General features: G+C 40.1%; 2 protein-coding genes across 3 annotated transcripts; one reads left to right on the top strand and one right to left on the bottom strand.

Moving 5' to 3' along the window:
• Positions 1 to 4,784: 4,784 nt before the first annotated feature.
• LOC104921014 (3-oxo-5-beta-steroid 4-dehydrogenase) lies at positions 4,785 to 10,323 on the bottom strand. 2 transcript variants are annotated; one of them, XM_027273202.1, is made up of 11 exons: positions 10,225 to 10,323; positions 9,787 to 9,973; positions 8,961 to 9,091; positions 8,577 to 8,744; positions 8,330 to 8,446; positions 7,926 to 8,003; positions 7,345 to 7,467; positions 6,185 to 6,294; positions 5,477 to 5,642; positions 5,313 to 5,395; positions 4,785 to 5,115 (listed from the first exon to the last, which is right to left on the bottom strand). In XM_027273202.1, exons 3-11 carry the CDS (start codon positions 9,051 to 9,053, stop codon positions 5,073 to 5,075), a joined length of 981 nt encoding a protein of 326 aa, XP_027129003.1. In that variant the 5' UTR covers positions 9,054 to 9,091; positions 9,787 to 9,973; positions 10,225 to 10,323; the 3' UTR covers positions 4,785 to 5,072. The 2 variants fall into 2 exon arrangements, with proteins under 2 accessions (XP_027129003.1, XP_010731737.3); XM_010733435.3 differs by lacking the exons at positions 9,787 to 9,973; positions 10,225 to 10,323 and having other exon boundaries at positions 8,961 to 9,127.
• Positions 10,324 to 11,223: 900 nt separating this feature from the next.
• LOC104921032 (transcription intermediary factor 1-alpha-like) lies at positions 11,224 to 21,004 on the top strand. The gene is made up of 18 exons (XM_027273201.1): positions 11,224 to 11,587; positions 11,814 to 11,932; positions 12,044 to 12,191; positions 13,506 to 13,638; positions 14,004 to 14,120; positions 14,336 to 14,450; positions 14,654 to 14,800; positions 14,974 to 15,088; positions 16,164 to 16,540; positions 17,221 to 17,355; positions 17,439 to 17,544; positions 17,634 to 17,691; positions 17,817 to 17,949; positions 18,273 to 18,595; positions 18,790 to 18,919; positions 19,568 to 19,642; positions 20,070 to 20,225; positions 20,321 to 21,004. The coding sequence occupies exons 1-18, from the start codon at positions 11,266 to 11,268 to the stop codon at positions 20,552 to 20,554; spliced, it is 2,943 nt and encodes a 980-aa protein (XP_027129002.1). The 5' UTR covers positions 11,224 to 11,265; the 3' UTR covers positions 20,555 to 21,004.
• Positions 21,005 to 22,651: the final 1,647 nt, after the last annotated feature.

Raw genomic sequence — 22,651 nt, forward strand, 5'->3', positions numbered from 1 at the left:
CAAGCGATATTTCTGTGCTCATTTCTGACCGATTGTGATTAAAACATCACTCAGCCCCTGCTCCCAAACACATTCTTAATTCAGGCCCCCCCCTCCCAAAAAAAGGAGTCTTTATTCCTTCAACTCGAGTCCTTCCTCACAGATCCAGTCGCCCATTCAGAACATTTTCCCACCACAGGGGTCCAGAGTGGTCCGGTTCAAGGCATTTGTTAGAAGGTCACAATCCAGAGGGTCTTTACGGAGGTGGGGACGGGGGCTGTTTGAAATCTTTCAGGGTTAGATCTTTTTGTTTTTGTAAACTCCCCACCACCACCCCCCACCTCAAATGAAATTATAATTCACGACACGGACACATTAGCTTTCTATAAAAATGAAGCTGTCTGCCTGACTTTTGTGGCAGTTTAGACTTTTAAAGGTCCCGTGTGTCAGATTTAGGGTGACGGAATATATTCTAAAATGTTTTCATCGTTGTATGAACACCTGAAAACTAGCATTCTGTGTGTTTTATCTTGAGTGAGCCCATTTTATCTACAGAGGGAGCGGGTTTCTCTTCTAAGCAGTCTGCCATAGTAGTTTCTTTTACATGCATGGAAGAAGGGAGAGCGAGGCAAGTCAGTTGCAATCTGATTTGGAGGCCAGTAAATTCCACCCACAGGATCTATAAGGGAAGACACTGCAGATGTATAGGGTAAAAAAATAGAACTAATGGTTATAATTAAACTTTCCCAGTTGAAGACAGTTATTTTTTGGATTACTGAAAGTATTATTTAATACTAATTTCTGGCAAATTTAGCAGAAATAGACAGATGCAAACTCAAAAATGATCCATGCATAAAAAAACAATGATTTTACAGGTAGCGTCTCACCTTAATGTAACAACAACCAGCTTGTTTAGTCTTTTTTTAAGTTAGATAAACCACAAAAAACTGTAAGTCAACAAGCCTTGGAGACTTGGCATGAATACAGCTCCTGGCAGCATACATAATGCTGCAAACCATTGTGTATAGGTTTGTGTTTCTCTCTCTCCTTCCTCCCTTCGTCCTTCAGGTGAGATTGGCTGCCACCTGTGGGCTCCAGAAGAGCTGGGGATTGGCTCACCCTCCAGTCAATCATCCAATCAGAGATGGAGGACACCTTTTAAAATCCTCTCTTGTGTTGCTCTCTCTCTGTCTTTGCTTTATGACTTACTGATGCTCTATGAAGGTTTGTGGTGGGGGATAGAACTGAGATAAGGCTGGGTTACCTTATACATTCGTGCACATAGAAAGCAGTTGTTATCACACTAGGATATGGGTTGTTGCATCTGGTGTATTTTTATTCTTTTCTGAGATTTTGGTAGATAAGATAGTCAGGCCTTTGGTTTGCTTTTTCATTTCTCACAGATAAGTTTGAGCTAGGTCCTATTTTTTTGTACTTTGGTTATTTTGTTTGGCACAACCCCCACAGTTCTCGCCCCCCATGTTTCAAACCTACATTTGTTGTTCACCTTTTCCTTTAAATATGGTAAATAAATCTCTTTTTTGACTGCCTCCTGTCTTTCGTTGTTGGTTGTCAGCGTTATTGTTTCTGCTTAAAGGGAAACGTAACAACCCTCAACAACAGGTCTTATTCCATTTTACAGCATGGGCACATTGATAATCAAAAGAAATGTTCAGGTTGGTGGATAAATTCATGCTGCTGCTTTTAGCCTCTGTTATAAAAATTAGGGTTACACAGCTAGTTAGATGTTTTAACTTATACAATGTTTGTTCTTATATTACATGTCCTGAGGGCACTTCCCTTTATTGCTGTTTTCCTGAGACTGGCAGGGGAAGGTAAAGTTCAGGTTAATGTATGAATAGAGGGATTTCAGAACAGAATGGGGCTTAGGAACAGGTCAGAGTGTGTTTAGTGTGTTACACTGTGAAACGCTCCTCTTGTACAAGAACAATAAATTCAACTTAAACTTTGATGTTTTTGATGATCCTCCTTATTTAAGGGTTTTTCTTTAAAATTCCCATAACAGCCTCATTGTCAGACATGAGAGTGATGTCAATCTTCTCGTAATAACGTTCTTTCCCAAAATGTCAAATTACTGCTTTCAGATAAATATGGGACACAATGTTCTACTATATACACAAAATCACAATAACTTGGAATATTAGTTCAGATCTGTTTAAATTGGCCCTGCCATTACAACAAAAGTCCAATTGTGTAACTCTTTCTTTCTATCAAAAGTTAGTAGGTCATCCAGAACACCTGTCATGCTTGCAAATGTCCCGGCGGGGAAAAAAGAAGACAAAAGAGGACAAAACAACCTCCTTAATGAACTTTATTTCTTCATTCTGTCTGCAGCTTCCTGCTGTTCTATGACTGTACAGCCACAGGTCACTGCTCAGATTGTATCTGTCTGTTTACTCGGAAGACTCTGTTCCTGTCTCTTTACATGAAGCTCAAGTGCCCTGGTTAAACTGAATGTGTGAAAGCATTTTGTTTAAGGTCTCCTGGCATGAGAAGTCAAACTTTTTGCTTAAATGTGAACACATAAAAGATGAGATCTAAAGTTTTTACATAAGCAAAATAAGGATAAGCCAATAGAAAGGGCACAGACATAGGTCATTGACCCCCAGGGGTCTAATCAGAAAAAATATACATATATATTATAGATCTACATGGTTGTAACAGTCCATTTTTTCCCAGTATTTGTTTCCCTTCTCCTTTTGTAATCTAATTTTCTCCATAACGCGGATAGAGGTGTTCAGATATACTGGTGGTCCACTCACATGGCTCGTTAATGATTGATATCAGATCAGATTGACCAGGTTAATCAACTCAAAATGATCAATTGGTATTGTGGCATTTACTTTTTTACCTTTCTCAAGCGGGACCTTGTCAAGTACAGGATATCATTATAAAAGCAGACCTTTCTTACGTGACTAAGTGCTCGTATAGTGTGAGAAATAAAAGCTAAACGGGTTTGCCCCTTGACAGACAGCCAAGGTGAAAACTGGCCATGATAGTTTTACTGGGTAAAAGGTGTGCACACAGTGAGTCAACACTGTGATATATTGATTTCATTAGACTCTGACCCAACCATAGTTTTTTTAAGCTGTTCGTCCATGTTGTCAAGGTGACAACAAGAGATTCGGTTGTCATGTTTCAATTATATAAAATGTTAACCATCATTTGACTAACACAAAGAGGATTCAGCCGTAGTTGTGTTTTGCATGGAATGCATTGCAGACAATAAAAAGACTTACACAAACAGTGACTGCTATTTAGATGTTTTAAATTATACAATGTGTCTTCCTATTCCTACTTCCCTTTAGTAATGTTTTACTGAGATTGGCAGGTAAGGTAAGTTCAAGTTAATGTATAAATAGAGAAAATCCAGGACAGAATGAGCCAGACACAGGTCAGAGAGGTGACATTTAGATTGGGGATATACTGGTTACTCATTAGGGGATATGCTGAAGAAAACCGTTTAGATGCTATATTATGCAAATTGTCTGTTAACAATTTACAGGGGTTGAGACAGCCCATTTATAGAAAAATGTATTAGAACCAACTGTCAGAGCTCCTCAGGGAGCCTTTTTCCTCTGTAACCCCTTTTGTGTGTTGCACTGTTAAACGCTCCTTCTTGTACAAGAACAATAAATTCAACTTAAACTTTGATACTTCGAATCCGGTCCTCCTTATTTAAGGGTTTTTTCTTTAAAATTCCCGTAACAGTGACCATTGCTGTTGTGCATCATGCAACAATCAAACGTCTGCTTTCATGAACGTGTAGTGATAATCGAAGTTTGAGGCCCTTGTGGACTTGGGGTGAGTGAGTATGAAGAAATCAGGATTAGGATCTCATGAACTTATGAATTTCTTCACACACACAGGGTTTGGAAAACACTCCTTTCTGTCTCTGTCCGGGAACCTAAGCTGATGTTCATAAAGATGTCGGTTGATGAGAACACTCCTCAGAGGCTCCAGTGTTGTGATTAACACAGATTGGAGATTGGATAAAGCTCTCCTGGCCACAGAAAGAACCACATCAGTTTATAATTATGCAATTTTCTTGCATAACATATGATCTCTCCATATTTGGTCCAACTCGGTCCAGTTTTGGAAGCTGATATTTATTCACTGAGCCACAATGCAACCTTGAACTGAGTTGGAATTTGTTATTGTCTTTCTTAGTAGTATTAGTACATTGGATACTCTTATTTGCTTTGTCAAAAAAAAAAAAAGTTTAAATAGCCATGTCTTGAAATAGAAAATAATTTTTATTTTATGTACTTTGTATGAATGCGTTTTCTGTACTTGTTCGACAAGATAATTACACACTAGACCTTATATTTTCAAACCTACAGTACACCAATCTATGTTCTTAACCTAAGCTGTACATTTCCGGGCAGAACACATGTTATAGAACTTTAATAGAGTAAATAACACCCACTCCCCTCATATGTTAGACAACGATATCTTTCAGCAAGATTCCTCAGGGTTAAAAGGCCATCTTTATAGTTTCGACTTTTGAACTTTAATAACTATCTGTTAAGTCCTAAGCTGCCATATATCTGTGTTTTTTTAGGGTTGCCTTGAACGTGGTACTGGACTTTAGTCAACAAACTCAATATAAAACCAATGGTTTTAAGCACATAAAAGCAGTAATGCATATAAAATACCCGGGCACTGCAAGTTAATCTCCTAACGGAAATATATATATATCGATCACCATTAGTAGCTGATGTATCTGGAAGCCACATGTATTTCTATTCGATGTATTTTTCCTTCATTTAATTCAAATTGTCTTCATTTCAAATCAAGCTTTATTTATAGCAACAGTTGCATCAGTTCATTTCAAATCAGTGCTAACTAATCATGAACTCCTTTTAAATGTTACATGAGCGTCCTGTAAGTCTTGCATAAAAACTCTTTAAGTAAACAACCTGATCATCTGAGTCTTTTTATTGATCTCTTCCATTTACTGTGAACTAGTGCCCTCTGGTGTTTGATATGAGAATGCATCAGTACTGACTTTATTGGTGAAATATGGAAGTCCATGTCTATGATGCAAAACATACACACAAAAAAAACAATTAATATTCATCATGAAATGGGTACTCTGGATGGTCACTCCACCTGTTTAACACAAAAACAAACAAACAAAACAAATGTGTTATCTTTTCATGTCTGAGTATGATGGAGAGGACTAGTCGAACGCTGTTCTTGCATCGCTCAGTAAAACGTAGTCAAATGTATAGATAGATATTAGATATTACGATTAAGGTTCAGCTCTCTTTTTTATTACATACCCTCTTTCCAAAGCGCATACTTACATCAGCAGATTCACAAAACGAATATTCTTGTTCAGTGCTTCAATGGATTTCATTTCTTCCTCAGTGAGTGAGAAATCAAATATCTGGAACAAACGTGATTGAAATGGTTGCAATGAGTATACACATGATAATGTACAGTATAATATAGTATGGTTTAAACCTACCTGGAAGTTATGTTTGATCCTCTCAAGGTTGAAGCTCTTAGGTATCACTATGACTCCTCTCTGGACATTGAAGCGCAGAGCCACCTGGGCGCTACTCTTGTTGTATTTCTTCCCAATGGACACAAGCAGCTCGTCCTCCAGCATGGGAGGAGATGTCAGATTTACCCTGAACCAGAGACAGAATATGATGTAACAAAACATTGAAACATTTTTATTGTGACACAGGTTAGATGTCATGATACTTTCTTTGTATTAATTCACACATCGCCAGTGTTTCTCCTGCTTTTGTGTCAGTGTCACAGAGATTTCAAGGTTCAAGGTATCTTTATTATCCCCAAGGGGCAATTTGTGGTGCAGCAGCAGAACGTCACAACATAACAGAAATAACACAAACCTGAGTAACAAACAACCAGTAAATGATAGAACATGCTGCAAAACAATTTGACACTTTGCTGTTAAGAGGAGAGCAGGAACAAAAAGAGTTTTTCTATCTGTTTTTCCTGCATTTTGGTAGACCAAGTCTATGGCCTGACAGCAGTAAACAGGGGGTAACTTTAGTCGGCCAGGACTGACTGGGCCTTCTTTCCTTTTAGTGTCATGTGACGTTTTCTTTTCACCTTTCCGTACATAACGGGGAGGGAAAACAATTCAAACACACCAGCTGTAAGCAAACTCTGCTTAGAAATATCGCACAAAGTGCATACGTACCAGGAAGGATCTCTAGAAGAGCCGATTGGACAGTAGCCAACAATCGCAATGTCATGCTGACGACAGAACTCCATAAGTTTGGGTTGTGTGAAATATGGATGACATTCAACCTGCAGGAAGAAAATACACAATAAGCGCTAAGTGGTCTGACATTTAATTAGCACACTGTGCTCTTACAAGCCGGTATTGTCAGGCCGGGACTCAAGGAGGACTCAGATGCAGAGTAGAGCAGAGAGCTGGTTTTATTCAGATCTTCAAACACCCTCGAAAGAGTGAGGCTATGAAACAAGGCCTAAACTAGGTGAAACAAAAAAATCACTCCAAGGAGGAAAAAACTCTGAACTACTCTTATCAAAGATTAACAAAATCAAAATCGTTTAACAACGAGGAAAAACAAAAGGCTATGAAACATTAACTTAATGCGCTCCAATGAGGCTGAAAATACACTAGGCTAAAGACAACGAAACCAAAACAGAGTAGACTAAGAAGTACAACAGAAAATCACTCTTACGAGGAAGGCAAACAAAAAACACAAGAGCTAATAATGCTTTGGCTATGGGCTATGAAAACGCTGAACGAGACGAAACACTTCGGCACGGGACAAAGGGAGACGCAGACAATATATACACAGGGTAATGGGGAACAGGTGGAGACAATCAGGGCGGGGAAGACAATCAGACCAGTGACACATGAGGAAGGGCGAGTTATCTTTCAAAATAAAACAGGAAATGACAAGACATAACAAAAACCCAGCTTGACCTCACCGCGGTGTGACAGGTATGACATTGGGTGGGAATGGAAAGAAAAGTCTTTGACTATGTTGTGATGAGGAGTCTGTTTAGTATTAATCATAATCAAGTACATAAAAATGCACAGTACTGCCCAGTCTATTGAAACTGCAATGTGAGCCAAGAAATGGACCAACTAAGGACATATACTGTACATACTGTGCGTATGTTCAGTTAAAATTGCTTCCAATCATTTCTCCAAGTAATGGTAAATGTCAGTTTATATACTTAACATTTGCTGAATGGAAAGCAGATCATTTACAGTAGCCTTAACATACGAAAAGCTATTCCTTCTTGTTAAACAGTATGCACCTGCACAAACTCTGTTACTTTTGATGTCAGTCGGGGTTTGAAGAGTCAGGATGAATTTACCTGGTTGGATACAGGTTTGTGTTTGAGGCCAGGTTTATTCAGCAGCAGCTCAAGCTGTCTGCGGTTAAAGTTGGAGACTCCCAGAGACTTAACCAGCCCTGCGTCTTTACAAGCCTCTAAAGCCTGTTGAGAAGAAAAGATCGACATCGTCTCAAAGGCTGATTATCTTTACAGCCGTTATGACACCATCCTTGACAGTTTCTCATGCTTCATGCCAATTTCAAAGTGAGTTATCTCTATTTGTTATGTTATTGTTACTTTCATACTTTCATGGACATTTATGACACATAGTACATTACAAGCACCACTAAAATGCACAGAAAAGCAGTGGCAACCACTTTTATGTAGCGCACATGAATGAAATGAAATTACATTGACTTGACATTTATCTCCACACTTAATTTATAGCATTTCTTTTGACTTTGTTTCATATTTGTAACTCATACTTATGTGATCATGTAATGTCACAAAAGATTACCAGATATATTCGGTGATAAAACGTGTCCTAAAAATATGACACGCTGACATTACAAACAGCAAGAAGCAAAAGAGCAAAGTCATGCACAGTCAATAAAACTCACCTCCCATGTTGCGCAGAGGTCTGTGTGGTGGTAGATGTGTTTGCCATTCTCGTCTTTTGGATAGAACTCATTTCCAGGCTACGATCACAATTAAACAATCTGCATTAACAAGTTGTGGAGGTGCAGCTTGCTTCAACTAGACTATTTTTCAAAGACAAATGGTTCCAGTTGCCCAGTCTTAAACAAACAAACAAACTGTGTATTACTTTAGTCCTTTTAGCCACATTTTCACTTATTTGTTATGCAGCCAAGCATGAATAAAACTGCATCATAAAATGCATTTAAGGCTTCATATTCTTCTCATTTCAAACCAACCTGTTTGACAGATAAGAGCGTTATCTATATCAAACATTACCACTGAGTGCGAGATCAATGTTCACAAGATAAGCCATCTAAACAGAAACCTTGAAGGCCATAGGAAGCTCAACGATGTACAGATCCACATAGTCTAGTTTTAAGGTTTGCAGTGTCCTCTCCAAGGCCGGTCTCACCAACTCTGGTGGATGAAAGGTGTTCCAGAGCTAAGAACATAAAGGAAAACCAAACAGAGAAAGAAAATGAACATGGCGCAAAGTATGTGTTTCTGCTTTGTGCTCAAATGTCCTTCAGATACACAATAGGAAAACAACATGACTTGACAACACTTATTACTTTTCCACAGTAAAAGATGTCCTCTCTCTTCACAGTTCCATCAGCAATCTTCTCTCGAATGGCTTGACCCACTTCGTGCTCGTTGAAATACACCAACGCCCCATCAATGTGCCTGTAACCCACATCTATGGCCCGCTTGACACACTCAAGTGCAGTGCCTTTGGGTGTCTATTGGAAATACACAGAAAATGTAAATAATGATTTGTTTAACTTATATGCATTCATGTTCGCAAAAAATACAACACATTCACATTTTACAGTGACATTTGAAAGATGTTTCAGTGTTTATCCATGTGCTGCGAGCTATAAACGCAGGCACTTCTACATCACGGGTAAAGCAGCCATTGGCAACAAACAAAGCGACACACATTATATTCTTCTTACCGTTCGAGGGTCCCCGTATGTGCCCAATCCCAGCAGTGGAATATGGTTCCCATCGCTGAGAGGGATTCTGTGGCTCTGTGCAGTCAGCTCCATGTCTGCGAAAACTGTTCTGCCCCGAACTGCTCGCGAGCCTTCCAGATAAATCATTTATTAAAACTGAGCTTTAACCTTTGCACACACACACACACACACACACACACAAAAAAATAAAAATTAAAGCCAGCCTTCGCTGGCGGCAAAGGCTGGCTTTCAACAATTTCAACATGCTGCGTTGTATATCAAATAAATAGACATGCTGTTGCATATTTTGAGGCCTAATTGAAAACAGTACCAAAAAAATAAATGAGCTCAGACATGTTTTAACAGAATGATCATCACATTGCAGTGTAGCATTATTTCAACACACAATACAAAATAAAAATCCTATCAAATCAAATTATGCTACTCCATTATAATCCAAATAAGTGTCTAATAAATGGAATTTAAGTTAGAAATAGAGTCCAGATATAGAGACAGACTTTTAGGAAAACAATTCATTCGTTGATTAATGAATGCCCCTTAAAGATAGTAACATATGAAATGAAATGAAATGAACTGAAGTGAATTTAATTTATTATATAGGTCATATATAGGTTATATAGGTCATATATAGGTTATATAGGTCAGATGGATGAAATGGCAAATGTGACACAGTAATGAGTAACGTCACCAGAAGTGTAACGCACTACTAACTGACTAATTAACTACTACTAATGACATTCTCTCTATATCTCTCTATATATCGCTCTCCATCTGTGGACATGTCTCATTAATGCATGTTACTAACCAAACTTCCCCGGAGTTTCTGTGCTCTGTCGTCCAGCAGGTTCTCGTGGATCCTGCACGACGTCCACTGCGCACTATTACTGTCATTATTGTAGCATCCCCGGCTGAATGATGGTCGTACTCTTTAACTGATGGTTCATATTGCTTTATTTTGTGAACCGTATTCACTTATGAACACACCGTAAGAGCTATGAAAAGGGCAACACAAAACAAAAGTTACTTTTCCTTATAGCAATAAACTTATCACAACCTTACAAGATTTACTAAATGAAATTAGGATTCTTTTAACTGCTACAATTACAGCAACAATCATGGAAAATCACATTTTAACCAAAGTTAATCAAAGATACGACACACAAACACATCTTGAAAAGTATGGAAAAAGCACCAAAACTCAGGCTAGACAGTAAACATCACATAAAGAGTAATAAAAACGAACCTTGTGCCTGAATCAGCCAGGTGCTAATTGAACTAATTTCCTTATATTAGGCAGACACACTTTTTTTTATCGCCAAAGAAGTCCGGATGTTTTGATTTTTCGTTTTCAGCGCGACGCCTTCAAAATAAAAGCCCCGAATTTACCGTCTGCTATAATTAAAGAAATAATAACCTGGCCTTCACCGAGAGCTCAGAAAATGAATGAGTAAGCACAACACATTTATAGAAATATATACTCAAACTAAAGGTCATTTACAATTATTACTACCATATCTGTTACTGTAATCATTTTTATCATTCATTGTGATTCATTGTCATTTTGTCAGTTATTGTAATTGTACAATATGTTTGTGTTGATTTGTTCTGTACATGTGACATCTGTTCCTGGGAGAGGGATCCCTCCTCTGTGGCTCTTCCTGAGGTTTCTTCCACCTTTTTTCCCTGTTAAAGGTTTTTTGTGGGCAAGTTTTTCCTCACTCGAACCGAGGGTCTAAGGACAGAGGGTGTCACTCCCTGTACAGATTGTAAAGCCCTCAGAGGCAAATGTACTTTGTGACTTTGGGCTATGCAAATAAAATTGATTTGATTTGATTTGATTAAATTCAAATCATGAAGTTATTAGTATTGTGCTAACTTTCAGAGCAACACACATTGACTTCAATCAGTCAGTCAGTCAGTCAGTGTCGCGCGCTCTTTGACCCCACCCCTCTCGTGCGGCAACGAGCGCGTGCGGTACAATTGGAGCAACATCCGCTCTGTGCGCGAGCTTGCGACACCCTCACGCGGACGCTGTATATTATATATTATATATTTATTTCTTTTTATTTTTTTTGCTCCAGTCGATATATTATCGTTTGTACGCACATGTGAGTGGAATTATTAATGCATCCACAGTGCTGTGTTTAAAAAGAAAGGGATGAAGAGTGAAGAGGAGGACGCAGGTGTGAGAAGATGCTCTCTTAAGGATGAACTGCTCTTGAGTCATGGTCCGCTCACCTGTGTTCGTACATCTTATGTGTGCAGAGAAATCCTGCGCTGAAGGATGCAAGTGACGAGGATGGATGGACGCACGGAGATGCAGGAGACGGTGGATGCTGCTGCTGCTGCTGCTGCTGCTGCTGCTGCTGCTGTCATCATCGTGGAGAACGAAGCTGAGAGCATGCCAGTGCTGGAGCAAAAGTCTCCTGTAACCGGACAAAATCACATGGACACTTGCCCCGTTTGCCATCTAAACTTTCACAGCCGGGAGCCCAAACTTCTGCCGTGTTTGCACTCTTTTTGCAAGAAATGTTTGCCCCCGCCGTCGAGGAATTTGGCCGTGACAGAGCTGCCAAACTCTCAGGATGACAGGGCGACCAAACCACGTGAGTCACTTTGTTTACAAACAATGGATCGATTATCATCCGCGTGCAAAGGGAGTGAGACTTCATTGTGGATCTGTGTGTGGTGTGTTGAAGGGCACACACACACACACACACACACACACACACATGTGATGCCCTTTTTGACTATAAATATATGATATCCTGTGTCACATATCAATCAAATGTTACTGATTCAAAACCAACATGTGTGATTCTGTTGTTCCAGTCAATGTGATCCGCTGTCCGGTGTGCAGGCAGGAGTGCATGGAGGTGGACGTGATGGAGAACGTCTTTGTGAAGGACACAGTTGAGGCTCCCAGCAGCACAATGGAGAGGACAGTCCAGGTTAGTGACAGAGTTCATTACCATATGTTACTAGTTTTAATGGCTGTAATATGTTCTGACATCATCCCTCCTGCAGATGTGTGATCTGATGCTTGTCTCGTCTACCTGTAGCTCTGTATGACCTGCGATGACAACACGGAAGCTGCCGGGTTTTGTGTGAACTGTGTTGAGTACCTGTGCAGCACCTGCGTGGAGGCCCACCAAAGAGTCAAATTCACCAGAGACCACAACATCAGACCGATGACAGAGCTATCACAAAGTAATAATCTTGTTTTTCTTTCTTCATTTGTACTTGTGCTGTTTCCATGACAAAGGGGAGAGATATTATGGGAGCAGAGATGTGGTATAGATTTTCTTTTTTAAATCCAACAGTATTAAAGGGGGTGAATGCATCAAGATGCCACAACCTAGTATACAGTACATAGGGAAAGAAATCACATAATAAACTTTGAACTCATGCCACGCATGGTAAAACTTAAACATTGCCACCTTAGAGTATATTTAATGGCCCAAATGATAAAGATTTGTTTTATAATATGCAAATCGGGGCCATTTCTAGCTGTTCAGGGACCCTATGCAAAATCAGCAAAAGCTATTATCTATTATTATTTTGATGCCATAATGCAATTGTTAATGGTGCCTACCTCGTCACTTCAGTGTATGGCAGGCAGCTGTCACTCACCCTGTCATACCTGTCGGCAGACGTCACTCAGTTGCGTGACAGCCCAGCCCAAAGATGGTTTTGACTTGATTACCCCACAAACACAAGTCACAGCTTCCCTATAATAGCTACTTAGTTTTGAGGGGGTTTGCCTGGCTACAAATAAAGACAAGTACTTTTTAATTTGGCATTAACCCGCAAGAGAAAGATTTCCTTGGATTCATTCATTTCAGAGATTTACTACACGTCAATAAAAACTAGTTATTCGTTCTTCGTAAGTCTTCATTACTTCCTGTGAAGTCACAAAAACTTGTCGTATTGTACTGTTGGATTTAGTGGCATCTTGTGGTGATTTGGTAGACTGCATCCAACTGAATAGTAGGAGGAGAAACTATGGTGGCCATGAAGATGATGAATTTCTACCAACAGAACCTTCTAAATATTACACACTGGACCTTTAAAATTGTTATGGGATATTTTAAAAGAAAAACCCTTGAATAAGGAAGACTGGATTCAAAGTATCAAAGTTCTTATACAATTTTCTTAAAATGGGCTGTCTTGGACATCTCCCCACTGACAATTTACTTTTTTGGTTTTCTGCTTAGTAATGAACATTATGTTTCTTGTCCAAAATGACACTTACCTTAACCTGTCTCTCTTGTCCTTGAACATTATCTCTCCCTGCCTCAGTAAACACATGCCAGATAAGGGAAGTGGACGAGATATGCAAAAGACAGAAAACACACACACTCTCTATAAGAGTTAAAACATCTGCACTCCAGTATAATCCTAATTTTTATAACATAAACATTAGCTTGATTTCTGCGGTCTATGATGTAGTGCCGAGGCAATAGATATAAGAATTATTGTCATGTACTGAGAGTGAAGGGCCGATCGTCTACTGTTTTCCAGAGGTCCACGGTGTGTCGACTCAGAGGCCGATGTTCTGTGACATCCACAAACAAGAGCCACTAAAGCTGTTCTGTGAGACCTGTGACCTGCTGACCTGTCGTGACTGCCAGCTAGTGAAGCACAAGGACCATAAGTATACAGTCATGGTTTACAATACAACATAGTACAAGTACTATTTCATATAAACGGTTCATGCATACCTGTGTATACATGACATTAAACTGAACAATACTGAGTGAAATGTGATTTAAATTAAACTATCTGACATTTGATTCAGCATAAAAAGCCACATATTAACTCATGATATTGATTTCTATTATACTGTGTCACTGAAGCTTTGTTAGTTTAAGGAGTGCTGCTGTTCATCCTCCTTACTCAGCCGAGAAAATAAAGGGATTCAGTTACAGTAGTAGAGCACTTTTTAATCCGTGTTTAACTTTTATAAGGTATCTGCTGACTTCTGTTTCTTCTTCTGTTCTTCTGTTCTGTTTGGGTCAGTTACCAGTTCCTTGAAGATGCTTATAAAAACCACAAACAGCACATGGAGAACGTGACCCATCAGCTAGAGGAGAAGAAGAAAGTCATTGAAGAGGTATCAAACTCCATAAACAATGGGTATGTTTTGCATGTATTTCCACAAATTGCAAGATTTCATGTCAAGAATGGAACATGTAGTTTAGAAAACAACCAGGCGATTGTTTAAGGACAAAACCACACAGACTTCAAGTGATAATGAGAAGTCTCCAAAATGTCTTTGTAAATACTGTATGTGCTGATTTCACATGATTTGTCAAATCTGAACACTTACATTGAATATATATGTCTCTCAGGCTTCTTCAGGTCGACCAGAACCGTTCGTCTGTTCGTAGTGAAATAAAGAAATCCATCTGCAGTTTGATTCTCGAGATAAACAAGAAGGGCAAGATGCTAATTAATCAACTTGAGGTATGACCTTTTAAATATTTAAGATATATAACAAAACATTGTTATTTATCAGTTTCACCGCATGCTGTAGATCTGTAGCTTTCTGTGGTGTACATTTCTAGTACTTGCTCGCAAGCTCAGTTGACTGTTTTACCCTGAGGCCCAGAGCGCATACCCTCAAGCAGTGTGAACACTGCAGATGTTCACTTATTCATGTTTTCCAGGCTGTAACAAAGGATCATGAGAGTGTCTTGCGAAAACAACAGGAGGATATTGGCTATCTATCCAGACACCTGGATCATGTCATCAACTTCACCAAATGGGCCACAGCCAGGAATGGGGGTACAGCCCTCTTGTATTGTAAACGTTTGGTAAGGCCAGTCTGATAATTTATCCTCTCGACCTTATCTCATCACAATATGCAAGCTCTGACAGCTGGTTAGGCGCCTGGTTTATCTCGGATGTGATAAAGTGGGAACATATGCCTTTTGTAACACACAAGTGTCCTCCTTTGAAATTATTAATAACACCCCTTCTGTTGCAGATCTTGTTTCAGATTGGAAACCTCCTTCAGGCAAAATGCAGTACCTCATTTGTACCACAGAGCACTGTGCGCTTCCAGTGTCGATCCTCTTACTGGGCCTCAAATGTTGATCTCGGTAAGACAAAACCAAATGTATCTGTCACAGAACCCAACCTAGGACCCTAATTATGGATTTAAGTCTGGACACTGCTTTTATTTGGCATTTTTCTGTTTTTAATACCCTTAAACCTTATTTCCAAAATATTCTTATAAGAGGAAAACTCTGTTAAAGGTCCAGTGTGCCATCTTGAACTGCCATGTTTCTACAGCAGGCCAGAGCACACAAACTTAATGCTGGCTCTAGAGTGGATCATTTGTACTTTTTGCACACTATAGTTTCTTCTTCACACTATGTAGGAGATGGTGAGCCCAGGGGGTTGCAATAAACAACTACACCACTAGGTGCTACTAAATCCTACACACCGAACCTTTAATATGGCAGACCTGGTTCCTTTAGTCGAAGGCAAAGTCTCCTGTTTTTATAAACACTATGAATCACCAGTCACACCATCATAATGGAATAATAAACATCACACAAACTATGTGCTTAAACATACATCAGAACTTTTCCACAAGACAGTCCCTTTTGCATTTCACTGTTTTCCCCAAATGTCTTTTTTTATTGTTGCTTGCATACAAGGTTTGGGGCTCGTCTTCTCATCCGTGCAGTGGTTAGTGGATGATTTATTCTAAAATGGAATAAATCTGAAATATTTCCATTGCTTGCTGCCACTGTCTTCAGGCAAATCATAGTATTTACCAGAAATTTGCTGGTTCCCTCTTGTCATTTGGATGAAGAATGTCTCTTTTTTATATATATATTTCGAAGAGTCAGCTGACAGAAATTAATTTATCTTTAAACAGCTTTTAGTCTTTGGAACGTCAGACCACACATTACTTGTCAGGGCCATTTGTTAGTATTTTTTACGCTTTAACACTCAACAGATTCATTGATAGTATAATCAATAACTTAAATTATGTAATTATTTTTAGTTTCATCCCTTCTTGACCTGTTTTTCTCCTTAAATAATCCCCAAAGTTTCCCAAACTTTTTACCGCTTTAATGCTTCACAGTTGTCTGCAAGTTTTGTATTTTGCCCTACTTGTTATGCTTAGACTGTGTGTGTGTGTGTGTGTGTGTGTTCCCTCAGGTTCTTTAGTGGTGGAGAGTGTACCAGGCCAACAGCTGGGTGGTGTTCAGGGAATCCCTCATCAGCTCCCCCACCATGGGCAGGCCCCCTCAGGCTCACCCCACAGCTTTGCCCTGGGAGCACCCCATAATACTCTGGCTCAGCTCCAGATGCAGGTGGACAAGCTAAACCCGCAGGCCCATTGGCAGCCTCAACCACCTCCTCCACCCTGGACATGGTACCAGAGTGTCAGACTACAGCGAAACCTCCCAGGGCCCCTGCAAGGAGGCTCTCCCTCCCACACTATGCCTCCCCAACCGGGCCGCAGGTTTATGGTGCTACCTCCCAACAACGCCAGTCCAACTAGCAGCTTACCAAGCCCTGGGTTCACGCCCCAGGTTAGTGTGTGTCTGTTTGACTGACAAACCCTCTTAACAAGCACTGACAGTGGATGGCATTGTCCTAAATAGAACTGACAGCCTTCACATCCAGAGCAATTTATGTCTTTCCTTGTCAAGATGGATTTCAGTCTTGGACAAGCTTAAAACTCCAAATCATAAAATGAAACAGCAGCCAACACGTGACAGAGGACGGACCCAAGATTCCATAAGAAAGCGATGATAATATCTTGTCATACAAGTTGTTTAGTCTAGTTCACTGGGTGTTTTGATTCCAGCTTCCAGATTCACAGGACAATGCTGGCGCATAAGTTGTATCATACTGATGTGAACAAGCTGTTATAAGCTGCATTATGAAGTCTCAAATCTTCTCTGCAGTAGAAAGAAATCAAAGATTTGTTGCATGTTTGACCTTTAAATGATGTGTGATCCACTAGCTGGGATTTTTGAAAGCATGGTATAGTCATAGGTTTTCTTTATACTTCACTATGGCACGATCACCTTCAAGAGATTTAAAGAAAAATACTATAATAAAGTCTATAGTTCCTGTGAGGTTAAAGCTTTAAGGTTAGAGCCAGCGACAGCAAGGATTTTTTTTATCTCCACGTCTATCACAATGTGCTTGAAAATGATGTCAGCATTTCTATCCATCTTTCTGTTTCTCCTTGTGTCATTTGTAGCCTCTGAGGGCGATGGGAAACAGCTCCAGCTACCAACCCAAACCTATGGATGTGTTTTCCCCTCCACCTCTGTACCCCCATATAACACCACTGCCCGTCAATGCTGGCACCACTTTACCCCAATCACGACACACGGCAAGTGGCTCCATCCATAATGTGAACTACATTGATATAAATTACATTTACATGTATTAATGATGTGCAAATGCTGTGTTTAGATTGAGCCCACATATCTGAATAGAAGGAGTGATTCAGGTGGTCCAATATATATGCTGAAACCAAACTATTCCCACATCCTGCCATCTTCTTTGCCGCACAGCAATGGTACGTCTATGCCCTCCGTGTCGTTTGCACTGTTGTAGGCTGTATGTGTTGCTGTATTCTTAATAAAGCCGATTTTTATTTCTCTCAAGTGCAAGGACAGGAGAATTCAGCAGAGTACGCTGCTGTATCCCAGGAGGAGAAGCCAGGGTAAGAAGACAGCTCACACAATCTGAATGTTGTGCACTGCTTTGATATCACCGTAGTCCCTTTGTGCCATCAGACTCTCCGGTGAATTTCGCTTTACCCTAATTCGTTCCCGCTTTGCTCCCAAGGACCGTATCCTGGAAAGCTCCGGAAACACATCAGACAAGTGGAGCCGTGGGCTCAGCTGTCAAGAAAAGACGAAGGTCTTCACCAGGTCCCGTCATAGTCATCAAGGATGAGCCAGATGATGACGGTGGCTATGTAAGGAGATGATAAATTATTATACAGACCATCCTTGCAGAGCATGAATTGAAAGGAAAATTGCAGTTGTATTACTTCTGGCATTTCAATTAGATGTCATAACATTGTACTTACCAGAGCAAACAGAGACTAATGGTAGAGAGGTTGTAAACAGGCCAATAGCTTCGCTCAATTTTCTAAACCTCCTTATTTGGAGTTAAAACCAGAATTGAAACGTCCACAATAAACCCTTATCAGGCAGATAGACACAACTTTGTCCATTACTGTAGGTCAGGGTTGAGTTTATTTCGTATAAATTGCTCACAAAAGTTGTTGTTGTTCAGGTACAAGCTAACCAAAGAGCCAGCCTCCCTGACAGCACAGGTGACCAACCACAAATAACAGCCCAAGATGAAGTCCCGACTCGTCTTCAAAGCACAGATGACAAACTCCATGGCCCTTCACGGCCTCCAAGCAATCCACAGGACCAGAGTAGCGCTAATCATGTCCGTTCACTGGAAGAACAACAGCACCAGGCTCTGCTGGAAGACTCAAATGAAGCCCTGTGTGCCGTGTGTCAGACCGGTGGAGAGCTGCTGTGCTGCGATAAGTGTCTAAAGGTTTTTCACCTCTCGTGCCACGTTCCAAGTCTCCTCAAATCTCCCAGGCAAGGGGAAATTTATATATTGCTACTCTCTGATGGAAATGTTATGACTCGTGTTTTTTATTTTTCATATATATACCAGAATTAAGGGATTATGGTCCTCTGTGGAATGAAAAAAACAAACAACTTCTAAAAGTTTTTGAGGTTTTTAATCTGACAGCAGCATTATGCACTTGCTCTGGACTGTCTCTTTTCAGTGGCGAATGGTTTTGCTCTTTCTGCCGTGACCTGCTAACGCCTGAGATGAGGTACGAAAGCAAACCTGACGCCAAGACAGTAAAGAAGGAGCCAGATACTGAAGGAGGATTTCTCCCTGAAGACAAACAAGTCAGTGCTCTTTTTTTCATCCATCTATCCATCCATTATCTGTAACTGCTTATCCTCATAAGGGTCGGGACTGGAGCCTGTCCTAGCTGACTTAGGGCAAGAGGCGGCGTACACCCTGGACAAGTCTGCTCTTTTTTTTAAAGTAACAATAATTTGCTTATAATAAAGGGGATAGAATTATAGTGATATAGTGAAGTTAGGTTAAATTGAAAGTTCAGCTTTTCTTGTAAAAGCTTGTAAAACGTCAAGGAACGAGGCCTATCGCTGAATTCTTTCTAATTAAATATCAAATTTAGGGCAAACATGCATAGCACTGACAGATACCATTATAACACAAGTACATTTATAAAAAAGTGATCCTTCCAAATACCATATTGTCATATTTTTATTATCTCTCTATTCTTATGCACAACCTTAACCTTAGTTATTTTCTACTCTTGTTTATTGGTGTGAATTTAAACACCAGTTACAAGATATTCAGGTGCAAGAGGTGCAACATTAACATTGAATGACTGCACTATTGGAGAATATTTACATTAACACTGTAAAGCAATACAAAAGCAGATACAAAAGAATATAGATTGGATAATTGTATGTGGTTTCTCGGTCATCATGTATTAAGTCAGCTGTCTTTTTCTACCCTTGCAGAAGTGTGAGAGGCTGTTGCTGCACTTGTTTTGCAGTGACCTGAGTTCAGACTTCCAAGAGCCCCTATCCGCCTCGGTGAGTCTGAAAGCATGGCTGACTACAGACAAAAGGTTTACAGGATTAATGTCACATAGAGTGTAGTGTAACTGTAATCTGTAGTATTTATCAGTAAAGACAGAGGAGTTCTGAATCAGGGGTAGAGCAACTTAAATCAAGTACTGCAAATATATAGTATATAAGTATTTGCCTTGACAGAGAGCTTGTGGTATTTGTTATTATTATACATGACAGTGCATACAGCACTATATGTGTGTGCATTCTAGACTTGAAATACCTTTTTTTTATTAATGTTCACATAACAAAATGGGGTAAAAATCCATAACCTCTTGTGCACAATGCTGACATGAAATCCATAAATATCAGATGCTAATCAGGATTTTGTGTCAACATGTTCCCATGAAGTTTTGTTGTTTAATTATCTCTCCCTTTCTAAATACTGTAGGTGTGTGCTAATAACAGGCTGACTGTAAAAGGACCCATGAAGCTTTCCACTGTGAAAAAGCGACTGGAGGCTAAGCAGAGCCCGTGTTACCAAAGCGCTGCAGAGTTTGTATCAGACATCAGGCTCGTCTTTGAGAACTATAACTCCCTCAGTGAGGTACTGCAGGTGAAAATCGTTTGCAAAAATCCCTTGTTTTAGTATTATTCTAATCAAATGTTTTTCCCTCGTTCTTGCTTCTACTTGGACGGCAGGTCGACACAAAAGTCACCGTGGCAGGCAAGAAGCTTAAGGAGCTGTTTGAAGATCACCTGAGGGTCATCTTCCCTGACCAGACCTTTCCAGAAATCAAGCTGGAGACTGCCCCTCCTGACTCTCAGCTCTCATCTCTTGACAACATATCCCAGATTGCAAAGCGCCGGCGCACATGTGCAGCCTTAGACCAGGATACAGCAGGCTGTCCCGGTAGAGAGGAGGCAGCATTATGAGGGCACAAATCTTCTTTAATCGTTTAGATGTTTGACAACACTGCCAGCACCAGCAAACATGTGGTGTGGTACACTTGAAAATGTTTTGTATGTTTAATGAATAAAGTGTATCGCAAGCAAACCTCTATGATGCAGGCCACCAAATTCGGTATATTTTCTGGACTTAACTGCATTTAGATAACTAGAAATGGCTTCTATCTCTGGCGGGAGCTTAAAGATTAAGACTTCATGCAAAAAGTGCATACATGAATCGCTATATGGTAAGCAGTGTTTTGTTTTGGTTTAGTTATCAGTTGCTCTCACCAGGTGATACATATGTTTACATCAACATTGAGCTAATAGATGATGTGGTCAGGTCAGTTGTGTGTTCTGGTTTAGCTTCCGATGTGTGAGATGGTGTTACATTCTATTATCACACATTGTTACATAATATTTCTTCTTGATCTAATTTGCCAGGCTTTTTTTAAAAACACAGCTTTAATGTTGTAAAGGCAAATGTTATGTTATGTGTTGTGTTTATTTATTTATTTATTCAAAAAATAATTCTTCAGATTTGATTGTAAAGAAAAAGTACAGTGCAGATGTTGTGTGAGACTTTAATTCAGCAACATTTCTTCTGCACAGTCACCACTAACTTCTCTGAATACCCAAGAGCGACAACATTTAGCCATAAAACTGCTTGCATGTAAGCCAGCGTGCTAGTGTTTACAGGGTACAATAAAAAATATGAGTCTTATATATAAGCTTCATTCTCGGTAATGACTCTGGGTAATGTTTAATGTTTTATACTTTCTTTGCCCTTTGTATGTTAAAGCAGTGTTGCATAGAAATTGGTATTTTTGCAATTTAGCCCCAAGTTTCAGAGTGCACTATCGCACTAGTCATAATTATGGACAGTTACACGTGTATTTGTTACGATTAACTTTGCACAGCCAAGCATCATGCAAGTGCAACAACACAAGACATAGCAGCCAGCTAATATTACTTAGTAGTCCAACAACCAAAAGTCCAGTTTGGCTTTATTTAACAACTAAAGGCCAGCCCCAGATTTACTCTTGCCTGGCAGCCTTTTGCTCGGTCACTCCATTCATAATTCAGTTATGATGGGCCCAGCTCTGGTTCTGGCACAACACCATCTACATTCCCTGTCAGAACTCACACCAGGGTTGAAAACCTCTTCTCACCAGTGATCTAAAACGCCTGTGGTACTCACCCTGGCTAACAAAGTGGCTAACATTAGCTAACGGCAGCTACAGTTTACTGTCCATCACGAAACTCTGTGAATCAGCGAGAGTTTATCGCCTGATGACACGTCAGTGCAGCATTCAAGTGATTTCAAATCTGTTATTTCACGGTAGGACAGTCACACATTGTCGCTTTAATGAAGCCATACTTTATTTATTACCCTCATTACAATTTACATTTTACAGTCGAGTAAAGACACTCTCTCCTTTCAAGTTTCAACAGTTGTTGATGACCAACATTGAGCGGGTCGCAGAGACTGCCTGCCTGCGTTAGCGGCCCTCTGCTGATTGACACAGACGTGGCAAGACAAGCTTTGTTGAGCTTCAAAGGAACTGTACCGCACCCCCCGCAACAAGATTAACACTGTTTGAATGCGACCTCGGCCGCTCCAATTACCTCCACCTATGAGCTAGGAGGTCAGCTCACGCTGCTGTTACTTGTTAAATCCTAAATGTAGATCGGAGGTGGAGAGGAGGGCCGGTAGTTTCTGGAAGACATGAGTAGTTGCCCTCACATGTGTTTGAGGAAGCCAGAATTGGAGCCTGGCACTGGTCTGGCTTTCATTCTGGGCATTCGTCATTCCTCATATGGTCTTTTATCTCCTTCCTACATTACGTTAAGGCAAAGATAAGATTAAGGGAAGTCAGCAGTAAAAGGGCGCTCTTTGTTGTTGTGATGACTGTTACATTACAAAGGGGGGTTGCCACATGCTTGACTGATAGAAGTCTGCAGGAACCAAATATATGTGGTGTAGCAGCAGTCTGAGTTTAACCTAGAGGTGCAATGCACGGTTTTCTAGTGTGTTTGAATGAATTTACTACACAACATCACTTTCAATGTATGCTGTAGGGT

Source organism: Larimichthys crocea, chromosome XXI (genome assembly GCF_000972845.2).
Source record: "Larimichthys crocea isolate SSNF chromosome XXI, L_crocea_2.0, whole genome shotgun sequence".
Lineage (NCBI taxonomy): Eukaryota > Metazoa > Chordata > Actinopteri > Sciaenidae > Larimichthys > Larimichthys crocea.

What these genes read in the sequence shown, in the direction of transcription:
- LOC104921014 (XM_010733435.3), bottom strand. Translation starts at nt 9,107, where the DNA reads ATGATTTATCTGGAAGGCTCGCGAGCAGTTCGGGGCAGAACAGTTTTC. An exon ending in ACAAACCTGTATCCAACCAG is followed by an intron (nt 6,295 to 7,344) that starts GTAAATTCATCC and finishes TTCTTCCTGCAG; the next exon opens with GTTGAATGTCATCCATATTT. An exon ending in TCTTCTAGAGATCCTTCCTG is followed by an intron (nt 5,643 to 6,184) that starts GTACGTATGCAC and finishes TCTCTGGTTCAG; the next exon opens with GGTAAATCTGACATCTCCTC.
- LOC104921032 (XM_027273201.1), top strand. Translation starts at nt 11,266, where the DNA reads ATGCAAGTGACGAGGATGGATGGACGCACGGAGATGCAGGAGACGGTG. An exon ending in TACCCCAATCACGACACACG is followed by an intron (nt 17,356 to 17,438) that starts GCAAGTGGCTCC and finishes TGCTGTGTTTAG; the next exon opens with ATTGAGCCCACATATCTGAA. An exon ending in AAGAGCCCCTATCCGCCTCG is followed by an intron (nt 19,643 to 20,069) that starts GTGAGTCTGAAA and finishes TAAATACTGTAG; the next exon opens with GTGTGTGCTAATAACAGGCT.